We start from the raw sequence: 18,747 nt of genomic DNA on the forward strand, positions 1-18,747 counted from the left end.
GGGCCCTTTAGAAATCCGGTAAACCTCGTAAGACCCAGAGTCATTTTTGCAGTTTTGAAAATCTGGTCAACCTCGTAAGACCCAGAGTCATTTTTGCAGTTTTGAATTTGGAACCTTCTTTTATTCCATTATAGTTCAAAATTCGATTTTACTTTTTAAAGGAAAATGTGAAAATAAGGGTGACAGCTTGCAACTACAGTTGCATAAAGCATGTGAGTGGTTATTCATAAACGCGCTACAAACCTCAATTAGCTAAAAATCGTTTGTCTTTTTCTGTCATTTTGACTTGTATATTTGTAAGAAAGGGATAAAATATTATTTAACTAAATCAGGCCCGTAAAGTTTTATGAATAAGGGGGTTAGAACACCTAACAAAAATCTGCAAGCAATAAAGTAAATAAATTGTAACAGTGGGAATTGTTATATAGAAAGCTTTTAACTCTCCAAAATCATCACAATAACACACAACATTGCATACTATTAATTATATATATATATAGATGGTCAAGCAAATCTTGTCAGTAGAAAAAGGCGCGAAATTCAAATTTTCGAGACGACGACGACGACGAAAGACGATATCCCTTCGCGCCTACATTTTTCAAATTTGCCGCCTTTTTCTACTGACAAGATCTGCTTGACCAACTTTATTTTATATTTTATAGTAACTATTTTTTAAATCCCATATTCTAAATTGTCAAGCTCCTCCACAGGACAGGCGTTGCCTAGTGTGGAGGTCAGTAAAAACTGTACCTTTGTGAATATTCATTAGAAAATCATTTTATTTTATTTTTTTATTTATATTTTATTTTGCTTATAGTTGCAACACTGGTAATGTCACCTGTCTTAATAATCGTGGGCGGGTAAATTTAAATAATAAATGGTTTTATTTCTATCTTTCTTTTATACGTTGGTATATTTAACATAATATTTCGGATTTAAATGAACATATACAATTTCATTGTTTTCACCATACATTTTTACACCAACTTCAGTTATTACAACTTCAGAAAACATGCACCCAAATTACGAAAGTATGTATCCCTTACAATTTTAATTCAACGAATTGTTAATTTATTTAATTTGTATGTAATAATTATCGAATGCACTATAAGTATTTGCACCAACAATGCTACCACCTGTTGATTCCACCATTCTGAATCGCAACCATCTGAGGCGAAATATTGATTTTTCAACGGAGCATGCTCCGCCGTACGTCAACGACGATAAGCAACACCCACACAAAAGCGCGCCTGTAACGCACTTAACTAAAATATTCCATTTTACCTATTAGTGATTGTGTTTGGATTTAACGTGTGTTATGCGTGTTGTGTAGTATGGAGGAACTCCTGCAAGACATCTTCAAAGAAGCCACCGGGCCCAAGTTGAACGCGCTAAGAAAAGCTTGCCAGGATGCATTAGGTAAATAAAAGTGAACCAACTACATATGAAACATCTCACTTATGTGCGTCCAATCACGAAAAATAGATACGTAAAGCCAAATTTAGGTAGGGATGACTTTAGCGGAGAAGCGCAGTCTGCATATACTCAGCATATTTTAAGTATAATTATGTACTATGCATGCCTATGCGGTAGTTTACATCAGCAATATGTTTACAGGAAAACTTACTCAAGTGGTGAGCCTTATTAATTTGTGACGTCATACATTATGGTGACGTCATCTTTAGTCTAGTTGTAAGATGAAAAGTACTATATGCATGCATATAAAATTTTGCCAAAATATGACTAGATATTGTATACCTACATGCTGTGGTGCTGTGCTGGCGTAGGGTAATATAGCACGTACCGCACTGTAATATTGAAATATATGCCAGAACATTTTTTTAACATATAAATAATTTGCCATATGTATGTGGTTACTGCTGTTGTTTTAACTTCCGATTAAGTAACAGTCGCCACACGGGATTGTTATGCCATTTAGGGTTCTTGCTAAATTGCAAATTATATAGCGTAAGTATTGAACAACCAATTTAGCTAGGACCCTAAATGGCGCAACAATCACGGAGCTTGACGGTACATAAGTATTGTCCATCAATTAGGTAGGTACCGTTAATACAGTAGAGTCCGGTTAGTACGACTTCGCATATAACAACCAAACGCTTATAGCGACGTAAGTATGGGCACTTGTTTGGTTTTAGTACAAGCTACTATGAAAGCTCAACCGTTTATTACAACTCCGCTTATAACGACCGATCGCTTTTAACGACGGAAATTGACTCAAAATCCGTCCGTCAAGTCCGGTTACAACGACGAGCGACGTAGTTTTTACAAATAAATTGTTGGTAAGAAGCTTACTCCGTCCCGCGCACCCAACTCCCCTCCCCCTTTTGCCTATACGGAGCAAGATAAAATAGTCATGTGACTTTTCGTAATCTTGCAAACTAAATAAAACAATTCCCATTATTCAGTTGAGCTTAAAAAACTTCACATACATATGTAATTAGGTATGGAAGTTGGGTGACAATGCAATATATTGGTAGGTACCTTCGAGCTGATCTGATGATGGGCACAGGAGGTGGTCATAGGAACAATGTGATAAAACAACGTCATCTTGACGATTAGATCCCCAAGAATTACGACTTTTTATTTTACGGGATTCGAGTAATTTGCGGATGACGAGTGAGTACGCGTACCTTGAAAAGTGGCTTCTTCTAAACACACAAGTCTCTCCATTTAAGACAAGCTGTCGTAATACTAACGTAAATAGTTATTTGTACAACAAGAGATCAAAGTTTGATATTTCTTCGAGTGCTTATTTTGAGTCCCGTGCAAGCGAAAGATTCTATAATAGATTCACGAGCGTAGCGAGTGAATCTAATTTAGAATCTTGAGCGTAGTAAGGGATTCAAAAGCGCACGAGATGTAAATAACTTTGATCTAGTGTAGTACACAAAATTTTTCACCCTAAGCAGTGAGAACATACCTAGAGGGACAGAGATAATAGAACCCAAGTATATCGAACTTGTATTAGACCCCGCATGTTGAAATGACATTTGACTATAAAGATCACTTGAATGTCATTTTGTCTCACTCAGTGAGCAAAATCGCATTTTGCTCACTGAGTGAGACAAAATGACTCAGTGAGCAAAATCGCATTTTGCTCACTATTTTTAAGAAGCAAAGTACCCTTGTTCGAGCTGCTGAGGTGAAATAAATATTTTAAAAGAAATGTTTTATTCTTCTTTGATTGTCGCATAAGTATACAAATAAATACAAAATTATGTAATTATTTTGATTAAAAAATATATTAAAATTGGCAGTTCGTTTTGTACGACGTCCGGTTAGTACCTACAACGTAATATCAGCGGTCCCTTGAGCGCCGTTATTACCGGACTCTACCTTAGAATTCTTGTATGTTTATAAAGGGTCGATCTGGTTCTGGTAGGTCATACGCTTAGGAATTTGTCACCATGTCACCATCGAAGTTTAAAATAACGATATCTTTATAATCTGAGCTGTATCGGGTCGCATGTATATATCTAAATCGGCTCACATGGTGAGGTCACCCTGGAACGTTTACGTAAAAGTCTCTGCCTTCAATTCTTCACAGAAGCGTTATGCATACAAGAAAGCAGCGGGCGGCGCGCCTCCTACGAGCTACGACGAGTTTGCCTGCTACCTTTACAAGTCGCGCTCGAAAGCAAGCGGCCGCGTCTCGTCGCGCTCGCTCTTCAGGGCTTCCATGTACGTAGTGTTATGTATAGGGGGCATCAGGGGGCCTAGCCAACTGACAATCGTGACAATGACAGATATAGTGCATAGTTATTTCCCATCGTATTTTCACGGAAACGGACGATCGTGTCTTGCTGTACAAAAAGTACTGAGGTTGACTGAAGTAGCATGACAAATACGAACGTTTCCGAGAAAATACGATGAGATACAATTATGCACTACATCTGTATCCCGATACATTAATTTGTCTTGACGATCGACGTTTGTCGATGTACAAATTCTCATCTTGGCCAGGCCCCTGAATCCGCTTATCTATCGTTTCGCCTGAGACTTACTGCTATATTGCTGCTAAGAAAGTGACAGTGATATCTTAGCAGAAAGGGTTTTGATATACTTAGAAGAAAAGATATATATCCAGTAAATAGGTAAGCGGTAGATCTCCATTTAGGTATGTAGCGTTATGTAAAAAGCAGCGTCATACGAGTGACGACGAACTTGCTCGCTGCTTCTACAGGGCGCGCTCTTTAGAAAAGAGCTAGATTTATAAGTAGAATTTCTGTCGCATTTTCCACCTTTGTGCAAAATTAATGACACCCACAACACATGCCTTCTTGAGCTTACCGTGGGACATATTGTTAGTCAATTGGTCTAGGTAAGAATGTCCCTAAAATATATATATGTTTTTTATTTAATGAATTACTTCTAGGTAGTAGTCATCGTCATTATCTAATCTCCGTTAGTAAATTTAATAACCAATAGACTTGAATACTGTAATTACTTGAAAGAGTTTCTACACGAATAATCAATGGACTCCGTTAATAATCAATGGACTTTTGGACACTGTAATCAACTTGAAATTACCTACAGCTATAATATCATTTGTCTGATCAGAAAATACTCCGCGACGACCGGTTCCATCGCGGGATCGAGCCAGAAGACGACTCATTATGGATGCCTTCTCAGCTGCTATGTGCTACCGCTTCAGTGATGTACCACTTGCCCGACACTCAGGTAAGCTTTAAGAATCGGATTCGGAGAGACACAAAGCTGCCCTTCCATTTTCAAGATCATTTGTCTTTGAGATACCGCCACTTAGCTTAGGAGGGCAGAAAAGAAAAATATAATTTTCTATCAATGTCCAATTTTCGTCACTCTGCCGGATCTATACATGTAAAAGCATGAACAATAAAATTTAGGCGTAATGTGAAGCCATGACATGTGATACATGTGTCACCTGGTAAGACTGACTCCTTGGCAAATAAGGATAGCTTAGTGAGAACTTTTCTGTTGTCTACTGTTTCGAATAACGTAGAATGATATTCTCTGTATGAATATTCAGGATCCAAAGAGTGTTCGGTTCAAAACTTTGATTCAAATTGTGATTGATGTGTGGCAGGTCCAAATATTCCGCATGTACCTGTCTCTGGCTCTATCTCCCCGACGCACGCTGAACGGGCGACTGTGCGTGTGGGCCTGCGGGCGGTGCGCCGAGGCGGCGGGCGCCGCGCCGCACGTCGCTGCGGCCGCGAGGGCTGCGGCCGCGCAAGCCCTGCGAGCTTATTGCGCACAGCTCGGTGAGCACAAGTTTACCTGACTTTCAGCTTAAGAGTGTTTTAATATCGTCCGATCCAATATCGGATGTTGGATGTATACAGTCGTACATCCATAGCTAAGCAAAAAGTAAAAAAGTGCCTTCTAGCAGCCGGTTTTTCTCCAAAGGCCATCCGACATCCGATATCGGATCGGACTATGTGAAAACGATCTAACGCATTAAACGCTAAATGGTCGGCTTTGCGTACGTATTATAGTAGTGTGTTCCTTGTAATAGGGTATTATACTGTATTGAGAATAAATTATTGTACACCATGCATGAAATAAAGCACCAGATAATTATTAGAAAAACACAGATAGGAGTTATTTTTAAACACAAGTTCTATTTAATAAATCGGATAGAAATATAAAAAGTAGGTAAGTTGACCGTGACGTCACGATGTAATGTTTCATATAAATTCCATATTAGCAAATCGTTTTGACAGTTCTAAAAAAGTAACTGCCGGCCTAGCCAAGGTTACAATCGCTATCGCTTCGACAACGAAAAGCATTATGTCTCTCTATCACTCTTCCATATTAGTGCGACAGTGACAGTTGCGTTTCGATCGCTACGGATCGTAAGCGATTGGCATTTTGGCTACGCGGCCTGATTTGACTAATAGGAAAATACCCTATTTACCTACCTATTAAATTACCTTCATGATCTCCTACTTTACTCGTAAGTCGTAAATATTTCTTGTTCTGGAACATCAATCATGTACAGTCGACGTCAAAGATATGTTTACACTTTTGCATCTTATTCCTTTGTAACAAGGCGAAAAATGTAAACATACTTTGACGCCGACTGTACTAGGTTAGATGTTTAGAGACATGCTTACCTCAACCATGTTTATGATTTTAGATGAAGAGTGCCAAGAGTTGTTATCTGACGGGTCACCTCTGGGCCGCAACCATATTGTTGCCGTAGGCTGCTACAGCGAAGTGATACCCGTCATACAATACCTATGCAGCCGACTCTCTGAGACACAGTTGTAAGTTCCGACATGACTTGTATGTAATCTAACCTATAGTTTTGCAGTTTCACTCACGTATTTTTAGTCACGTGCGATTTATTTCGGAAACCCTAAATCTTCAAGCTATGAGAAAGCTGTGTTTGTGCCCAGTCCTGTTCGCGTTGACCATGCGACATGGATATCCACGAGGTCCTGCATAATTTTCACCCTTGGAACCTGAAGGGCTACCGCGAAAACCGATATTCGCAAATTGCGGGGATCTTTCTCTTTTACTTCAAGGAAGGCGTAATAAGAGTGACAGAGAAAAATGCCCGCAATTTGCGAACTTCGATTTTCGCGGTTATAGCCCTGAGGGCCTACCGCGAAACACGTTCGACGTGTTTCGCGGTTATAGCCCTGTGGGCCTACCGCGAAACACGTTCGACGTGTTGCCTCCCTGTCACACTTACGTTCGAATTTACAAGTGCGATAGAGTGGCAACACATCGAACGAGCTGTTGTGGGGTCCTAATATAATGTGAAAGTCATTCCTGTGATACAATAGGTATTTTTTCGGTCGACTCTCTGAGAAAGGTAGGTACTTTGTAAATACTTTGTATTAAATAGTATTACTATTAGATAATAAATGACTTTGCTGTTTTCAGGATACCAAAACAAAATCCAGTGGCCCTTTTCTTCCTGGACTGCTTGTTGACGCTGATGTCAAGTTTGTCGGAGAGAGTTAGTGGCAACTCTCATTTCATGACGTTCCTATGGCAGAAGTTCTGCCCCTCGCTTATATCTTTTCTTGGGACTCCGAGAGTTGATAAGAATATAAAATCCAGGTAAGGAATCTTCTTTATTTAAATAAACTTATTTTAAACAATCTTCAATGATTATTTCATTATTTTATGTTTTAGGGAACATGAAGGTCACCTGGTTGATGATTCAGGCAGGGGTTCTGGAGCCCTCGTGTGTGCTCCAAGCTTCAATAGCAAACAAGCTAAAGCTATTTACAGGTATTATATCAACATTTTCATTCTCATTCAAACGCACCAAGAGAGTCTGTTCCGAAAGAGAAGAGCCGTGGAATGTATTGGGCCCCATACATTCCACGACTCTTCTCTTTCCGCACAGACTCTACACACCCTTTGCTACTTCAACATATCTCTGATATAAACTACACGTCGGAAAGTTTCCAAAATTGCGAAATTTCTCATATTTTTGTATGGGGGATTGAAATACTCCGTTTCCAAAATGAAAGTTTCCTTAATTTCCTATGTCCTGAAATTTCCGAGAACTTTACCAACTTTTTTGAAACTTTTCGCAACGAAATATATTAATCCTATCGCCTCCTTAATTTTTTTTTGAGTCATATCCTCTATAGATGAGCTTGACACTATGCTTACTATTCGCAGCATAGCTAACCAGTTAATCCGCCTGGTGGGTTCCACCTCAAACCTCCGACCGGTTCTCGAAGCCCTATACCATCGGATGCTCCTCTACCCTCCCATATCGCACCGAGTGGAACCGCTGAGGAGTACGAGGGAACTACTACAGAATCCGAAGAGGTTGTGCCAGCTGGTGCTGCTGAAGAAGGCTGAGATGGAGCGACATAGTGACGATATGGCGATCATACGACTGTGAGTACATAATTTTAATATAATTTGAGACAATTATATCTTTGACCAATTAATCCGCCTGGTAGATTTCCCTTTAAACCTCCGACCGGTTCTCGAAGCCCACTATACTATCGAATGCTGCTCTACCCTTCCATATCACACTGATTAGAACTAGTAATTTCTACTAAGTATTTGAATCATCTGTCTTCGTTATCAACTACAGCAAAAATAGCTTGTCTTGTCTTGTCTTCAACGAATACACTTTTTTCAAAAAAATACTTAAAAAACAGCTTTTCTTGACAATAAACTTCTGCAAAAATTAAACAGTTAATTTAAAGAACTCTTTCAGAATAATGGACGGCATAGAGGAATGCGGCCGCAGCGGGAACCCCGAAGTTGTCGGCGCAGCCGTAGAATGTGTCGTGTCGCTCCTCGACGCCCTGGAGAAGCTCTGCTCCGGCACCACCGAATACCTGTCGCCAGAAGTCGCCGCTCTGATCTTGAAGAGCTGGCCTAGGTTGCAGGATGCTGATTATAGTGGCCCACTCACTTATCAGACTTTGGCGCGGTTGCCTAGTCCCTATAGGTAAAGTTGGAATCACAACATGTTTTAGTAATCAAGTTTTATTTCTAACAGCATTTTTTGTCTTCTTTTTAAATTTGGTGAACCAAATCATTGAAGAATTATAAACAAAACTATATTCTATTTTTGTTCTAATACTTAGTAGGTATTTCACTGAAAGCGATGCGTAAAGGATGACTCACGCTCTATAGCCTTCCGGCGCTTAGTTTTCTATGGAAAGCACCACGTGATCACCGATCAGCCGTCATAGAAAGATCAGTATCCAAACTGATGATACACAATAAATGTTTAGACTTTACTTTTCACTAAGTATCTCAGATTTTTTTTATTGAACAGGGACGTGGTCGCAGTTCTTCAGAGTAACGAAGAAAAGGACCACGATTCCTCAGGTACATTTTCAAGAAATATTTCCTATTAGTACCTACCTATTTCATTTGCTCTCGAAAATTACCTGACTTTTGTATTTCTGTAGAAGACTCATTGAGGATTAGGGAAACTTTTCAGATTAACTTTTTAATAAAATTGTTGCATTAGGTGCTTTGTAAACTACCTTTTTATTATTGTAAAATGCTATGACCACTAACTACATCCTTCAGACACCTCCGGCCCCGAGAATATGAGTTCGGGAAGTGACGCCGAAGCAGACTCGGACGCTGATAACGTATTCCTACCCTCCCGGGCCAACCATCCCAACCCCGCCGCCGACACTGAAAGCGATTCACCCCACGAGAAGACCAAGACCATACCAAGGACACTAAATCTTGGAAGGTAACTAAACATTTTAACGCCTATAATTTATACAACACCGGAACAGACGCAAGATTAGAAAAACTGTCGGATTTGAAGTGAATTGGTTTTCTCCATTGATCGAGCGAGTTTCCTCTCAAATTATTCAACTTTACCTTTTGTTGCGACAATCTCGAAACAAAACTGCCAAGTTTTAAACTTTACTGCTTTTAGCTTCTGGATAGTTTAACGAGTATTTCACAGCTGCATGAATTATTTCAGATACACCATCACTGAATGCAACGTAGATCTAGAACGTCATAACGCAAGACAGTTCGTTAAAACCTTACAGAACTCCTTACTTCCTAAACTATTAAACTTGCGTACTTGTATCGAAGTGGACGAAGCTATGCAAGAGTTCGCTTCCAAGTGCTGCCAACATAATGCAGCACAGCCACCGGCTACATCTTGTATTATGAATGCTGATGGGGTTTATCTGGCTACCTATGCTGCGTTGCTTCTTACTTTACGGCAAAGGCGGACCAATTACTACAGAGAACCTAGCGTGAGTTCAAAGACTAAATATTGTCTTAAGTATAGACAGAATTCAAATTCCAAACCAGTGACAATGCTATTTTTTAACGAGATTAAATAATGAGGATTGCTGAATAATAATATCGAAAAGAAAATTTCATGAGGGAGGTGAATAATTTTTTTACGGTAATAATTTGGTTATACAGAAAATTCAAGTGTCCTTGACAGAGGATGAATTTGTCGAAGAGGTTCAAGGCAGCGGAGTGCTAGTCTACCTTTCAGCAACGTGGCTTCGAGAGCTGTATCAGCAGGTCCTGAATAATGACCTATTGAAGGATGTCCCTAGCTCCGACCATCCGTTGGTACACTTATTGTCAGGTAAGTTCACTTATTCACTTATTGTGAAGAAATTAATGCAGTGGAGTTCTAGTCGATCAAGTAGCTCAAGGTGCTGTATCAATTGAATTACGGGAACGAATGATTGATTTATATCGTGTTTAGAAACAAAAGGTCCAGCAGTGGACGTGAGTAGGCTGATGATGATGATGATGATGATGATGAGAAACACAAAAATGATTTCCAAGGAGATACCAACCTAATCATAATGTTAAAAATAATACCTTGCCTTGGTGTGGTGTAAGTATGATTTCCATTTCCAGACCTCGGTGGTTTGGATCAGAACCCCGTGATGTCAGACTGGCAAAAGTTAAAGGAAGTGTCAATGATGTACAACACCACTAACGATTCGACGCAACACCAGGCCAGCTTACGATGGGCAAGAAGGTATATGAATTACAATTTATTATGAGAGATCTAACGGAAATAGAACTTGTTTTTCTACAGCGCTGAACATATTTTGTGCAATCGTGATCCCTAAATATACATTGGCAAAAATAACGAATTTTCTTTCCTTTTGCGTCCTAAAGATATTGGTTACCGTGAAACCAGTTCTTTATTTGTCTTACAGAATTTTAACGTGCATCTGGGACTCCATGGTGACAGTTCTGAGCGTACCTTTGACCGGATATAGGAATAGGAAGCAGAAACTGAACGTGATCATATCGAAGAAGATCAACACGTTCGGCAAGAGGAAGAGGATCGCGTGGGAAGGGCTTACTATACAATGTCTGGAAGGGCTGCACAAGGTACAACCATAATATTTTTTAGCATCTAATGTAGAGATAAAAGTAATGTGATTATAATTTGAAAAGAAAGAAACGAAAAAGAAATCTTAATTTCCCAATTTTGTCCCGATACCTTCTCGTCGCACGGAAATCATCTGATAGTTTTGCTACGGCTTTAACTTATTCAATGTTCAATAACAGATCACAAATGCTTACTCCGAATAACATACATAAGTGCTCCGTGAACAACGTTATATACGGAACCCTAAAAATTTAGTTTGTACTAGTACTAAGGCTTTATAAGTTAGCTTGAAAAGTGCAAATCGTTGTACCTTTGGGATTGTAAGATATTTTCGTACTAAACTTTCAGGCCGCAAGAGTGAGCAATACATTGGGGCTTCAAAACCGTTGCAGCAGCATACTGGCACTCTTAGCAAACTCAGCAATATCACAGCCTCCGAATGGAAAAATCCTCGCCACGCACGCTTTATCGTTGGATATTTTAATCACAGGTAAGGTTTCAGGACAATTTATTTAGAAGAATTTGGATACTAATAGGTATGTTTTTAGTGAGGGCAGTAGAATAAATAGTGACGGCCAAGGTGACCGAATATATCGGAACACATTCTGTTTTCTATGGTAACAAAGGTGTTGCCATATATTTGGCCACTTTGGGCATCACTGTCTATTTAATACTGACTGTACATAACGGTAATTTTTGGGCCTTTGTGAATGTGTAAAAAGTTGAATATATTATTACTACGTGGAGCGCCGCTTAGTATGAACTCCGTGCTTAATATCGTGATTAACATATGAAATCGCTCGCAACTAAGAAAGTTATGCTAAGCGCTTTAGTACAACCGCGGTGGAATTTCAAATTATTTGTGTGTAAATTAATGGGGTACTTCGCGCATTTGGTGTAATTGCAGCAAATCTTATTTCACAAAGTATAAATCATAACCTGTAAAGTCCCACGTTGGGCGCCACAAATAAAAGTTATTTTGTTTACATCCAGGTGGTCTGGAACTAGGTTCAAAAGCCCCCGAGTGCTGGGAGCACATATTCGCAGCTTGCCAATACGTTTCCAGCTTCGAGCACTCGCTATTCGGTCAGCAGGGAAATAACGCCACCCCAATAGTAGCCATGCAGACTGGCAGGAATAAAACGGTGTCGATATTACAAGCTGATGCTAAACTGGGGTTGGATAGCCGAGATGATGAGACTTGGTAAGAAAATTATTAATTAACGATGACTAAAGACCTAACACTTTAGTGCTTGTAAAACAAGACTTGCTCGTAAAAATGTTTTGACAGCATACATTTCAAGTAACGTCATTCTTGGAATATCACAGATACCCCAGAAACGTAGTAAGCTGGTTACCTATTCTAATTGGTAACATTATTAAATTGACAAGATGTATTCGGGTACTTTCGTATGTCAGATAATTCCGAAAATCAGATGATATGAATGTCATCTAAAGTTCCATCATAATAAGAGCCCCTTTTCGGAATTATCCAACGATTTTCGACATTTGGAATTACCCGAATACACTTTAGTAATTTTTTTTTCTTTCAGTGTGGATGTTTTTAATTACCTGCAACCGATGATGGAGAACAATTTGAATAACGATATGTCTGTTGCTAAGATAGTCGAAACTTGTCGCCAAGAGGTGAGTTACTTATTTTTTTGGTCCACAGAAAATCAATATTAAACAAAAACATTTTTTCAGGGTCATTTTAAACTTCAAGTCAGACACCGAATTCATGTAAAACTAAGTCATTTTTCAAATATAAACTAAAAAAGAAATAACTGCTGTACTCGGTACACTATAAAGTCTCAGGAGCAGTCAGAGGATTAGCAAAGTACATTTATGGTTAATTGAATAATAATTATATATTGGTCAGGGTGGCAACGTGATCTCAGGCGCGGGTGCAGCTCGCGTGTGCTGCGCCTTGTCTGCTGCAGGCGACGCGCTATTCACCCGTCTTGCTGCCACTACTACCCTGCCCACTCTGAGAGCTGCTCTGCAAAGGCTTGTAACACATCATCATAGGCTGGTAAGACATTGTATGTTTGCAATTGGTGCCGTGACCAGGATCCCCTGCATGCAAAAAATATATAGTGCCTATGACTTTGTTTTATATTGTGCACGTAAATATGAATAAGAATCATAATTTAATAGTGTCTTCGATTACCGCCATAGTTAATCATGAAATGAAACTATTTTAACATGTTATATCGCGTATAATGAATTTAAAATACATTCCGTCGTTTCAGAGACTAAGGTAAAAATATATTCGCCTCTGTCAAAATTCCGATATGTAATTTTGACCTACGTTATAAATTTAAGTCTGGTTTACAAGTTTAATACATGCAAAATGTGCTCATATGCATTACAACGGTATGGCGTTCAACGGATATTTCTGAACAACATTATTCATCTTCTAGTTATTCTCGTGTTGGGATCAAGACGTGGCCAACAACAATCTGCCGTGGTGGCGGCGTGGCAAACATTCCGGGTCAAGTAGCGGCGGTGAAGCGGCCAGAGCTTTGTGTCGTGCTGGGGACGTCGCACTGCGCTGTCTCAGAGCCGCTAGGCCTTTGGCTCATAGGATGTCTATATGGACTGTGGTTGGACCACACTTCATGCAGGTATGAGCTAAATATATTTTTGATGACTTACATCCTCGTAACTTATCATTCTTTACTTACTAAGACTTACCTTACTTGATAGGAGTAACTTGTTGCAAATTTAAGAATTGAGATGTCAAACTAGGCTTGTAAATGTGACAAAAAGAACAAGAGCCCAATTTGTCTCAACACGGACAGTTTTGGAGTTACAGAGTATAAGGTAATGTTCGAGATGTCCGAATGTTACTTAAGAGCTACTACTATTCAGAGATTTATAACATTTAAGATAGACATACAGAATATTTAATATGCAAAAATTCTAACATAAATATTATAATTTATAAGTGTTACCTATTATGTTGCAGGCGGCTTGTCACAAAGACATCCAGATCTCCAGCCTCGCGATCCAGTGCCTCCATGACTGCGCCACAGCGCTCCTCAATCAGCAGGTGGAACTGCCTCACTTCCATTTCAATGAAGCATTGCTGAAACCTTTCGAGAATCTTCTGTGCTTAGAGTTGTGCGATGATGACATCCAGGTACATATGTGGCCCAACTTGTCTTTTTAATCAAAGAAGTAATTGCGAACATTTTAAGTTTAGACATTGACTAGTTTGTTCAATAATCTCCAATGTTTTGCAATGCTCTCAATTTTGAGATTTTGTTTTCCACACCCCATCGTCTCTATAAAAAAGATATTATCCTTCCCTTTATCAGTTTTTCAAGAGAAATAACGTAGTTTTATATTGATAATGTCACAATACTCAATGCAAAATATACTAATTCATTCGAATTTTCTTTTCAGGAGCAAATTATATCTTGCATCTGTGAATTCGTGGAGACCAACAGAATGGAGATAAGGTCCGGATGGCGACCTCTCTTCAACACGCTCCGTGCTGCTAACAACTCTAATCAGTACTCAGCCATTCTGGAGATATTTAAAGTGTTCCTCAACACAGACAACACTTTAGTCTTCGCTAACGCCGCTTTAGACTGCATCCTCTGTCTTCTCAGTCATATAAAAGGTCTACACTACGATGAAACTCAAGCCACTGAAGCCAAAGCAAAGAAAGCTACAAGCCCAACCCAGCCTAAACCGAGCTTAAGCCTCAAATTTTCTAAGAACAGCAAATTCATACCCTTGAGTGAAGAAAAAACGGAAAAGGTCATAGTTGATATGTGCAAAGAAGCTTTGTACCATTTAGAGAGCTGTGCCGATATCTTGACTATGATGTACAATATGCCAAAGTGCCCGATTTTCAACACAGGGAACAGAATAAAAGGTGATATGCCTTTAGCTGTTGTGGATCCCATAATTCCTAGCAACTCTCTTGATATAACCAAATACATATCAAACGAACACTGTGCAGAAGATTTAATTTCCTACAGAAAATTATCTACAAGTCTTTCTCCTGCAAATACTACTAACAACTGCCTATTGAAGCTCGATAGACCTAGTAACATTTTGAAAGTGTGGTATGTTTTAATTGAAGGCTTAATATCGGCCACTGTCGCGTGCTCAAAGAAAAACCAACCAGCAGCTATGGAGACCCTCTTTAAGTTATTAAGAAACACAATAGATGTCCCTGGGACGCTTTTTGGTCTTCATTGTATTAACCACTTGCTCCTACCTACGGTGCAAAATTGGCTTCGGCAAATCGCCATTGCCAATACCAATTGGGATAGCGTAATGCCAAATTATAAGCAGTGCTGCGGAATGACTACAGACACTATAGTCGTATACTTGCATCATTTACAGCAAATAAACGTAGAACGTTCAACAGACGGCAGTTCTGATGATGAAATTGAGATGGTCGAAAGCAGAGAGGCCACATTTGCTCTGAAGCAGATTTTACTCATTTTGGTTGAATGCATTGCGCAGCCTCAGGAACCAATCGCCAGACTAGGAGCGTCGTGTATAAGGCACATTATTCTAACATCGGGCCATTTGCTAACTGATAATCAATGGGAAATCGTGTGCACAAGTCTTCACAGAGCTTGCAACGTTTGCTTGACGCCATTGAAACAACTTACACACGCGTTCAAGGAGAACTCAAACAGCTTTTATGGAGATTTGGCCATGGTGAAAGTAGCTGCAAGACGTGACTGCTCTGTGAACGATAATGTAAGATTACATGCGATGGCCCAACAAGTGTTCCTCAACGACCAGCTAAGGGGCGATGGTCATGCAAAACTGACCCCTAAGAATTCTTCCAACAATATGATGCTTATCGACGACAGGAGCTACATTTTCTTGATCTACCTTCAAGAGTCCACGAACTCTCAAAACCCTGAGCTGTACACGGTTAGGATTCCTCATAGAGGCTTAGTTGTGGGTTTATTGGCTCATCAAATTTTAGTCCAAATTATTGCCACGGTGCTGATCCAGGCTTCTTCTGATGTCTTTCACGGTATAAACAGTATCCTACTAGAAAGTTTTAAAGCGGGTTCAAATATCTGCAATTACAGGTTCTTCCTAAATAATGATAACGTGGACTTGTTACTAAAAAGCTTAGAGCTATCTTACATGAGGGCGATGCAGTTTGACTCTCGACCCGGATTGAAGTTCCTTGTACAGAAAGTATCAAACCTCGACTACGCTGCGAATCTATACAAGCAGACTACATCATCCTGGCTCATAAAAATCATAGCCTTAACGGATGTATTTTTTACCGGAGTTCATTTATTCAAATTAAAGCCTACCGATGTGCCTATAATACTACATAATTACACGACGACATTAAACCTTACTCTGGAATATGATCGATTCATAATTAAAATATTTGATCTTAAAGCTACTTGGGAACTACTATGTAATAATTACGTGAAGCATTTGTTAAATGTCTTCGATGAGCCTGAAGTAAAAGATAGAGCGTCGTGTAGTTCAGTTGATACAGATTTATCAAATCACTACGATGAGTATTATGCACAAACCACTACCGAATCATCGGAGACGACAAAACAAGAAGACTTAAACATTACATCAGAGAGTGACCGTCCTGATCAAAGTATGGAAAAACCAAAACCATTTACATTCGCAGATTTTAAGGCAAACAGTACTGTCACGAAATCTGATAACACTTACAGCGATGAAACCACTGAAGTTACTGGTAGTGAAACTGTTAATGAATCTGACACTGATATCGATAGGAACTCTGAAAAATCTGATTCTGATAAGGTAGTAAATAAGAAAGTAAGAATAATGGAAAGTGAAAGCAGTCCAGTGAAGGAAAAGAAAGTGAGCGTATCTGATGAAAGTCATTTGGCAACGCGCAAGGTGAACATTACGATATGTGATGGACCAACGTACGAAAAGAATAAAACTGTGGAGCCGATCATCCCACCGCAGCCGGTGCCGCCAGAAATTGAACAACAACGAGCTTTGAGCATTAGCAAGGTACGTATATTCATTTTAGCTAATTAATATAACCCACATAAGGTGAGCATTAAAATATTCCTGGACACTAATTGATTGGCAAATTTATTTTAAAAAAATCCCACGTTGGGCGCCAAATGTTACGATAATATGCGATAAAGTTGGGTTTTATATTATTATAAATTTTATTACAGCTAAAGTTAGTGTAGTCGAAATCATACTGATTTCAGAATGGGTTTTAGTGAGTTTTAACAAAAAAAATATCCTAGGGTTCCACGTTGGGCACCAATATATTTTCTCTATTTTGCAGGACACGGAGGTGCAGCGGCACTGTTTTCAGAACATCCTAATAGCATACCTGGAGTTGATCCTCACGTTCCCCCTGGAGAGATTCCAGCTCATCAATCCCGTGCTGCAGGATGGCTTCGCTCAGCTCGCCAAGACAGTCACCGACCCTCAGCTACTCGACAGAATCAATATATTTTTCGACAAAAGAGAATTAACCGAATTTAATTATAAGTGATCAATTATTGTGATAATATAAATTCACATTTTAAACGTATATTCCTCGATTATTCTGTGTTATGTGAAAATAAACAAATATTAAAGAATATTGTGCTTATAAATATCCTATATATATCCTCCACCAGTTGGGAACTAGCCAGTAGTTATCTATTAGCCAGGTCAGGATTCAATACCTACCTAATTGCATCTAATTGTCAGGGTTTAGGTGAGTATATGCTGAAATGATAAAATTAAACTTGGTATTTCTAAATATTCATTTAATTTTCTTTTGAGCTTTAGGGGATAATATTTCTCTTAATTCTAACATTAATATCATTTCATTAAATTGGTTATATAAATTGCAGATTTTTGGTTGGGTGACTACGTCATAATAAAATTGTCTTTCATGTAAAATGCTATATCAGTCTATCGGAATATTACTTATGTACAATCAACATAACAAAATGGCACCATGAACTCACTAGTCACAATAAGGCATAATCTATAATACGAGTAATGTGCCATAAAATAAAATATAGATCAAAATAGTGTCGCCTATTTGTTGACAATTTATTTTTATCATACAAGTAATCTCATAATGGCACTAATATTTGGTGTATTCATTCTCTTATTTACAATTAAAGTTACGTACATATTTACAATAACAACAAATTCTTTTTTTTTCAGTTTTATCTTACAACAAAAATACTTACATAAGAAATCATAACTGCTAACAGAGATACACTTAAACTAGATGCACCTTTGGTTGGATTCGTATGAACAGTTAACGCATACGACAACGCACTTAAACCTAAATCACTTGAAATAATCGGGCTCTCCCGATTTATAAGGTCAGCCAGTTTCTCAGCTTCTAAGACACACACGCGCAACTGTAGATCAGTTGGGTTGTCTAAAATTGTCTCAACGGTTACAAATATTTCCGTTTCAATAGTCAAGTAACCTCTTAAAGCGCATTCCGCTATTTTGACTTGCCTTTCCAAAGCGCTTAAGACATTTTTCAAATTTATCACAGAAGATGATATGTTAGTGCCGTATAGGGCTCTATCTATTTGCTTTTTCGAATAAAGAATTCTTAGAGCACCTCCACATTTAGGGCAGCAAGCGCCAGGAGGCGTAAAACCCAGACAGTTGGGTTTTATCAAAGGTGGGCAGATTATCCTGTCGACCTGGCATTTGGGCTCCATGAGGTCGGATATAGGTCCTACCGCGAGACACGGACCGCGGTAGTCGACGCTGGCATACTCAGCCCACGCAGCACACTCCGAGATGTATGTGATGCCATTTGCTCCGCAAACATGTCCAACCTGCAACACATACAACATATTTTATATCATAACAGTTTTGAATGATTCACGGTTAGTTTCACTAGACTTATATCGACCGGTATATGGACC

The 18,747-nt window shown here is 39.0% G+C and overlaps 2 protein-coding genes across 2 annotated transcripts in view; one reads left to right on the top strand and one right to left on the bottom strand.

The window, feature by feature from the left end:
* Window positions 1-862: 862 nt before the first annotated feature.
* Window positions 863-17,421, top strand: LOC134797696 (brefeldin A-inhibited guanine nucleotide-exchange protein 3). The gene is made up of 23 exons (XM_063770041.1): window positions 863-1,419; window positions 3,569-3,702; window positions 4,582-4,701; window positions 5,087-5,264; window positions 6,143-6,272; window positions 6,898-7,077; window positions 7,153-7,251; window positions 7,651-7,875; window positions 8,204-8,440; window positions 8,774-8,826; window positions 9,034-9,205; window positions 9,446-9,728; window positions 9,904-10,075; window positions 10,357-10,480; window positions 10,665-10,842; window positions 11,192-11,333; window positions 11,837-12,047; window positions 12,397-12,490; window positions 12,726-12,878; window positions 13,270-13,473; window positions 13,818-13,991; window positions 14,258-16,849; window positions 17,139-17,421. Exons 1-23 carry the CDS (start codon window positions 1,335-1,337, stop codon window positions 17,349-17,351), a joined length of 6,153 nt encoding a protein of 2,050 aa, XP_063626111.1. The 5' UTR covers window positions 863-1,334; the 3' UTR covers window positions 17,352-17,421.
* A 180-nt stretch (window positions 17,422-17,601) lies between these two features.
* Window positions 17,602-18,747, bottom strand: part of LOC134797694 (reversion-inducing cysteine-rich protein with Kazal motifs) — a 45,602-nt gene continuing 44,456 nt past the window's right edge. Inside the window, exon 18 of the mRNA XM_063770040.1 lies at window positions 17,602-18,657. Within this exon, the coding sequence (XP_063626110.1) occupies window positions 18,022-18,657 (636 nt within the window). The 3' untranslated portion in view covers window positions 17,602-18,021. The remainder of the gene's footprint in view (window positions 18,658-18,747) is intronic.

Source organism: Cydia splendana, chromosome 15 (assembly GCF_910591565.1).
Source record: "Cydia splendana chromosome 15, ilCydSple1.2, whole genome shotgun sequence".
In the NCBI taxonomy this organism is placed as follows: Eukaryota; Metazoa; Arthropoda; class Insecta; order Lepidoptera; family Tortricidae; genus Cydia; species Cydia splendana.

Coding starts and splice junctions, on each gene's coding strand:
- LOC134797696 (XM_063770041.1), top strand. CDS start 1,335: ATGGAGGAACTCCTGCAAGACATCTTCAAAGAAGCCACCGGGCCCAAG. Junction 3,703..4,581: donor TCGCTCTTCAGGGCTTCCAT/GTACGTAGTGTT, acceptor TTGTCTGATCAG/AAAATACTCCGCGACGACCG. Junction 12,491..12,725: donor TCGAAACTTGTCGCCAAGAG/GTGAGTTACTTA, acceptor TATATTGGTCAG/GGTGGCAACGTGATCTCAGG.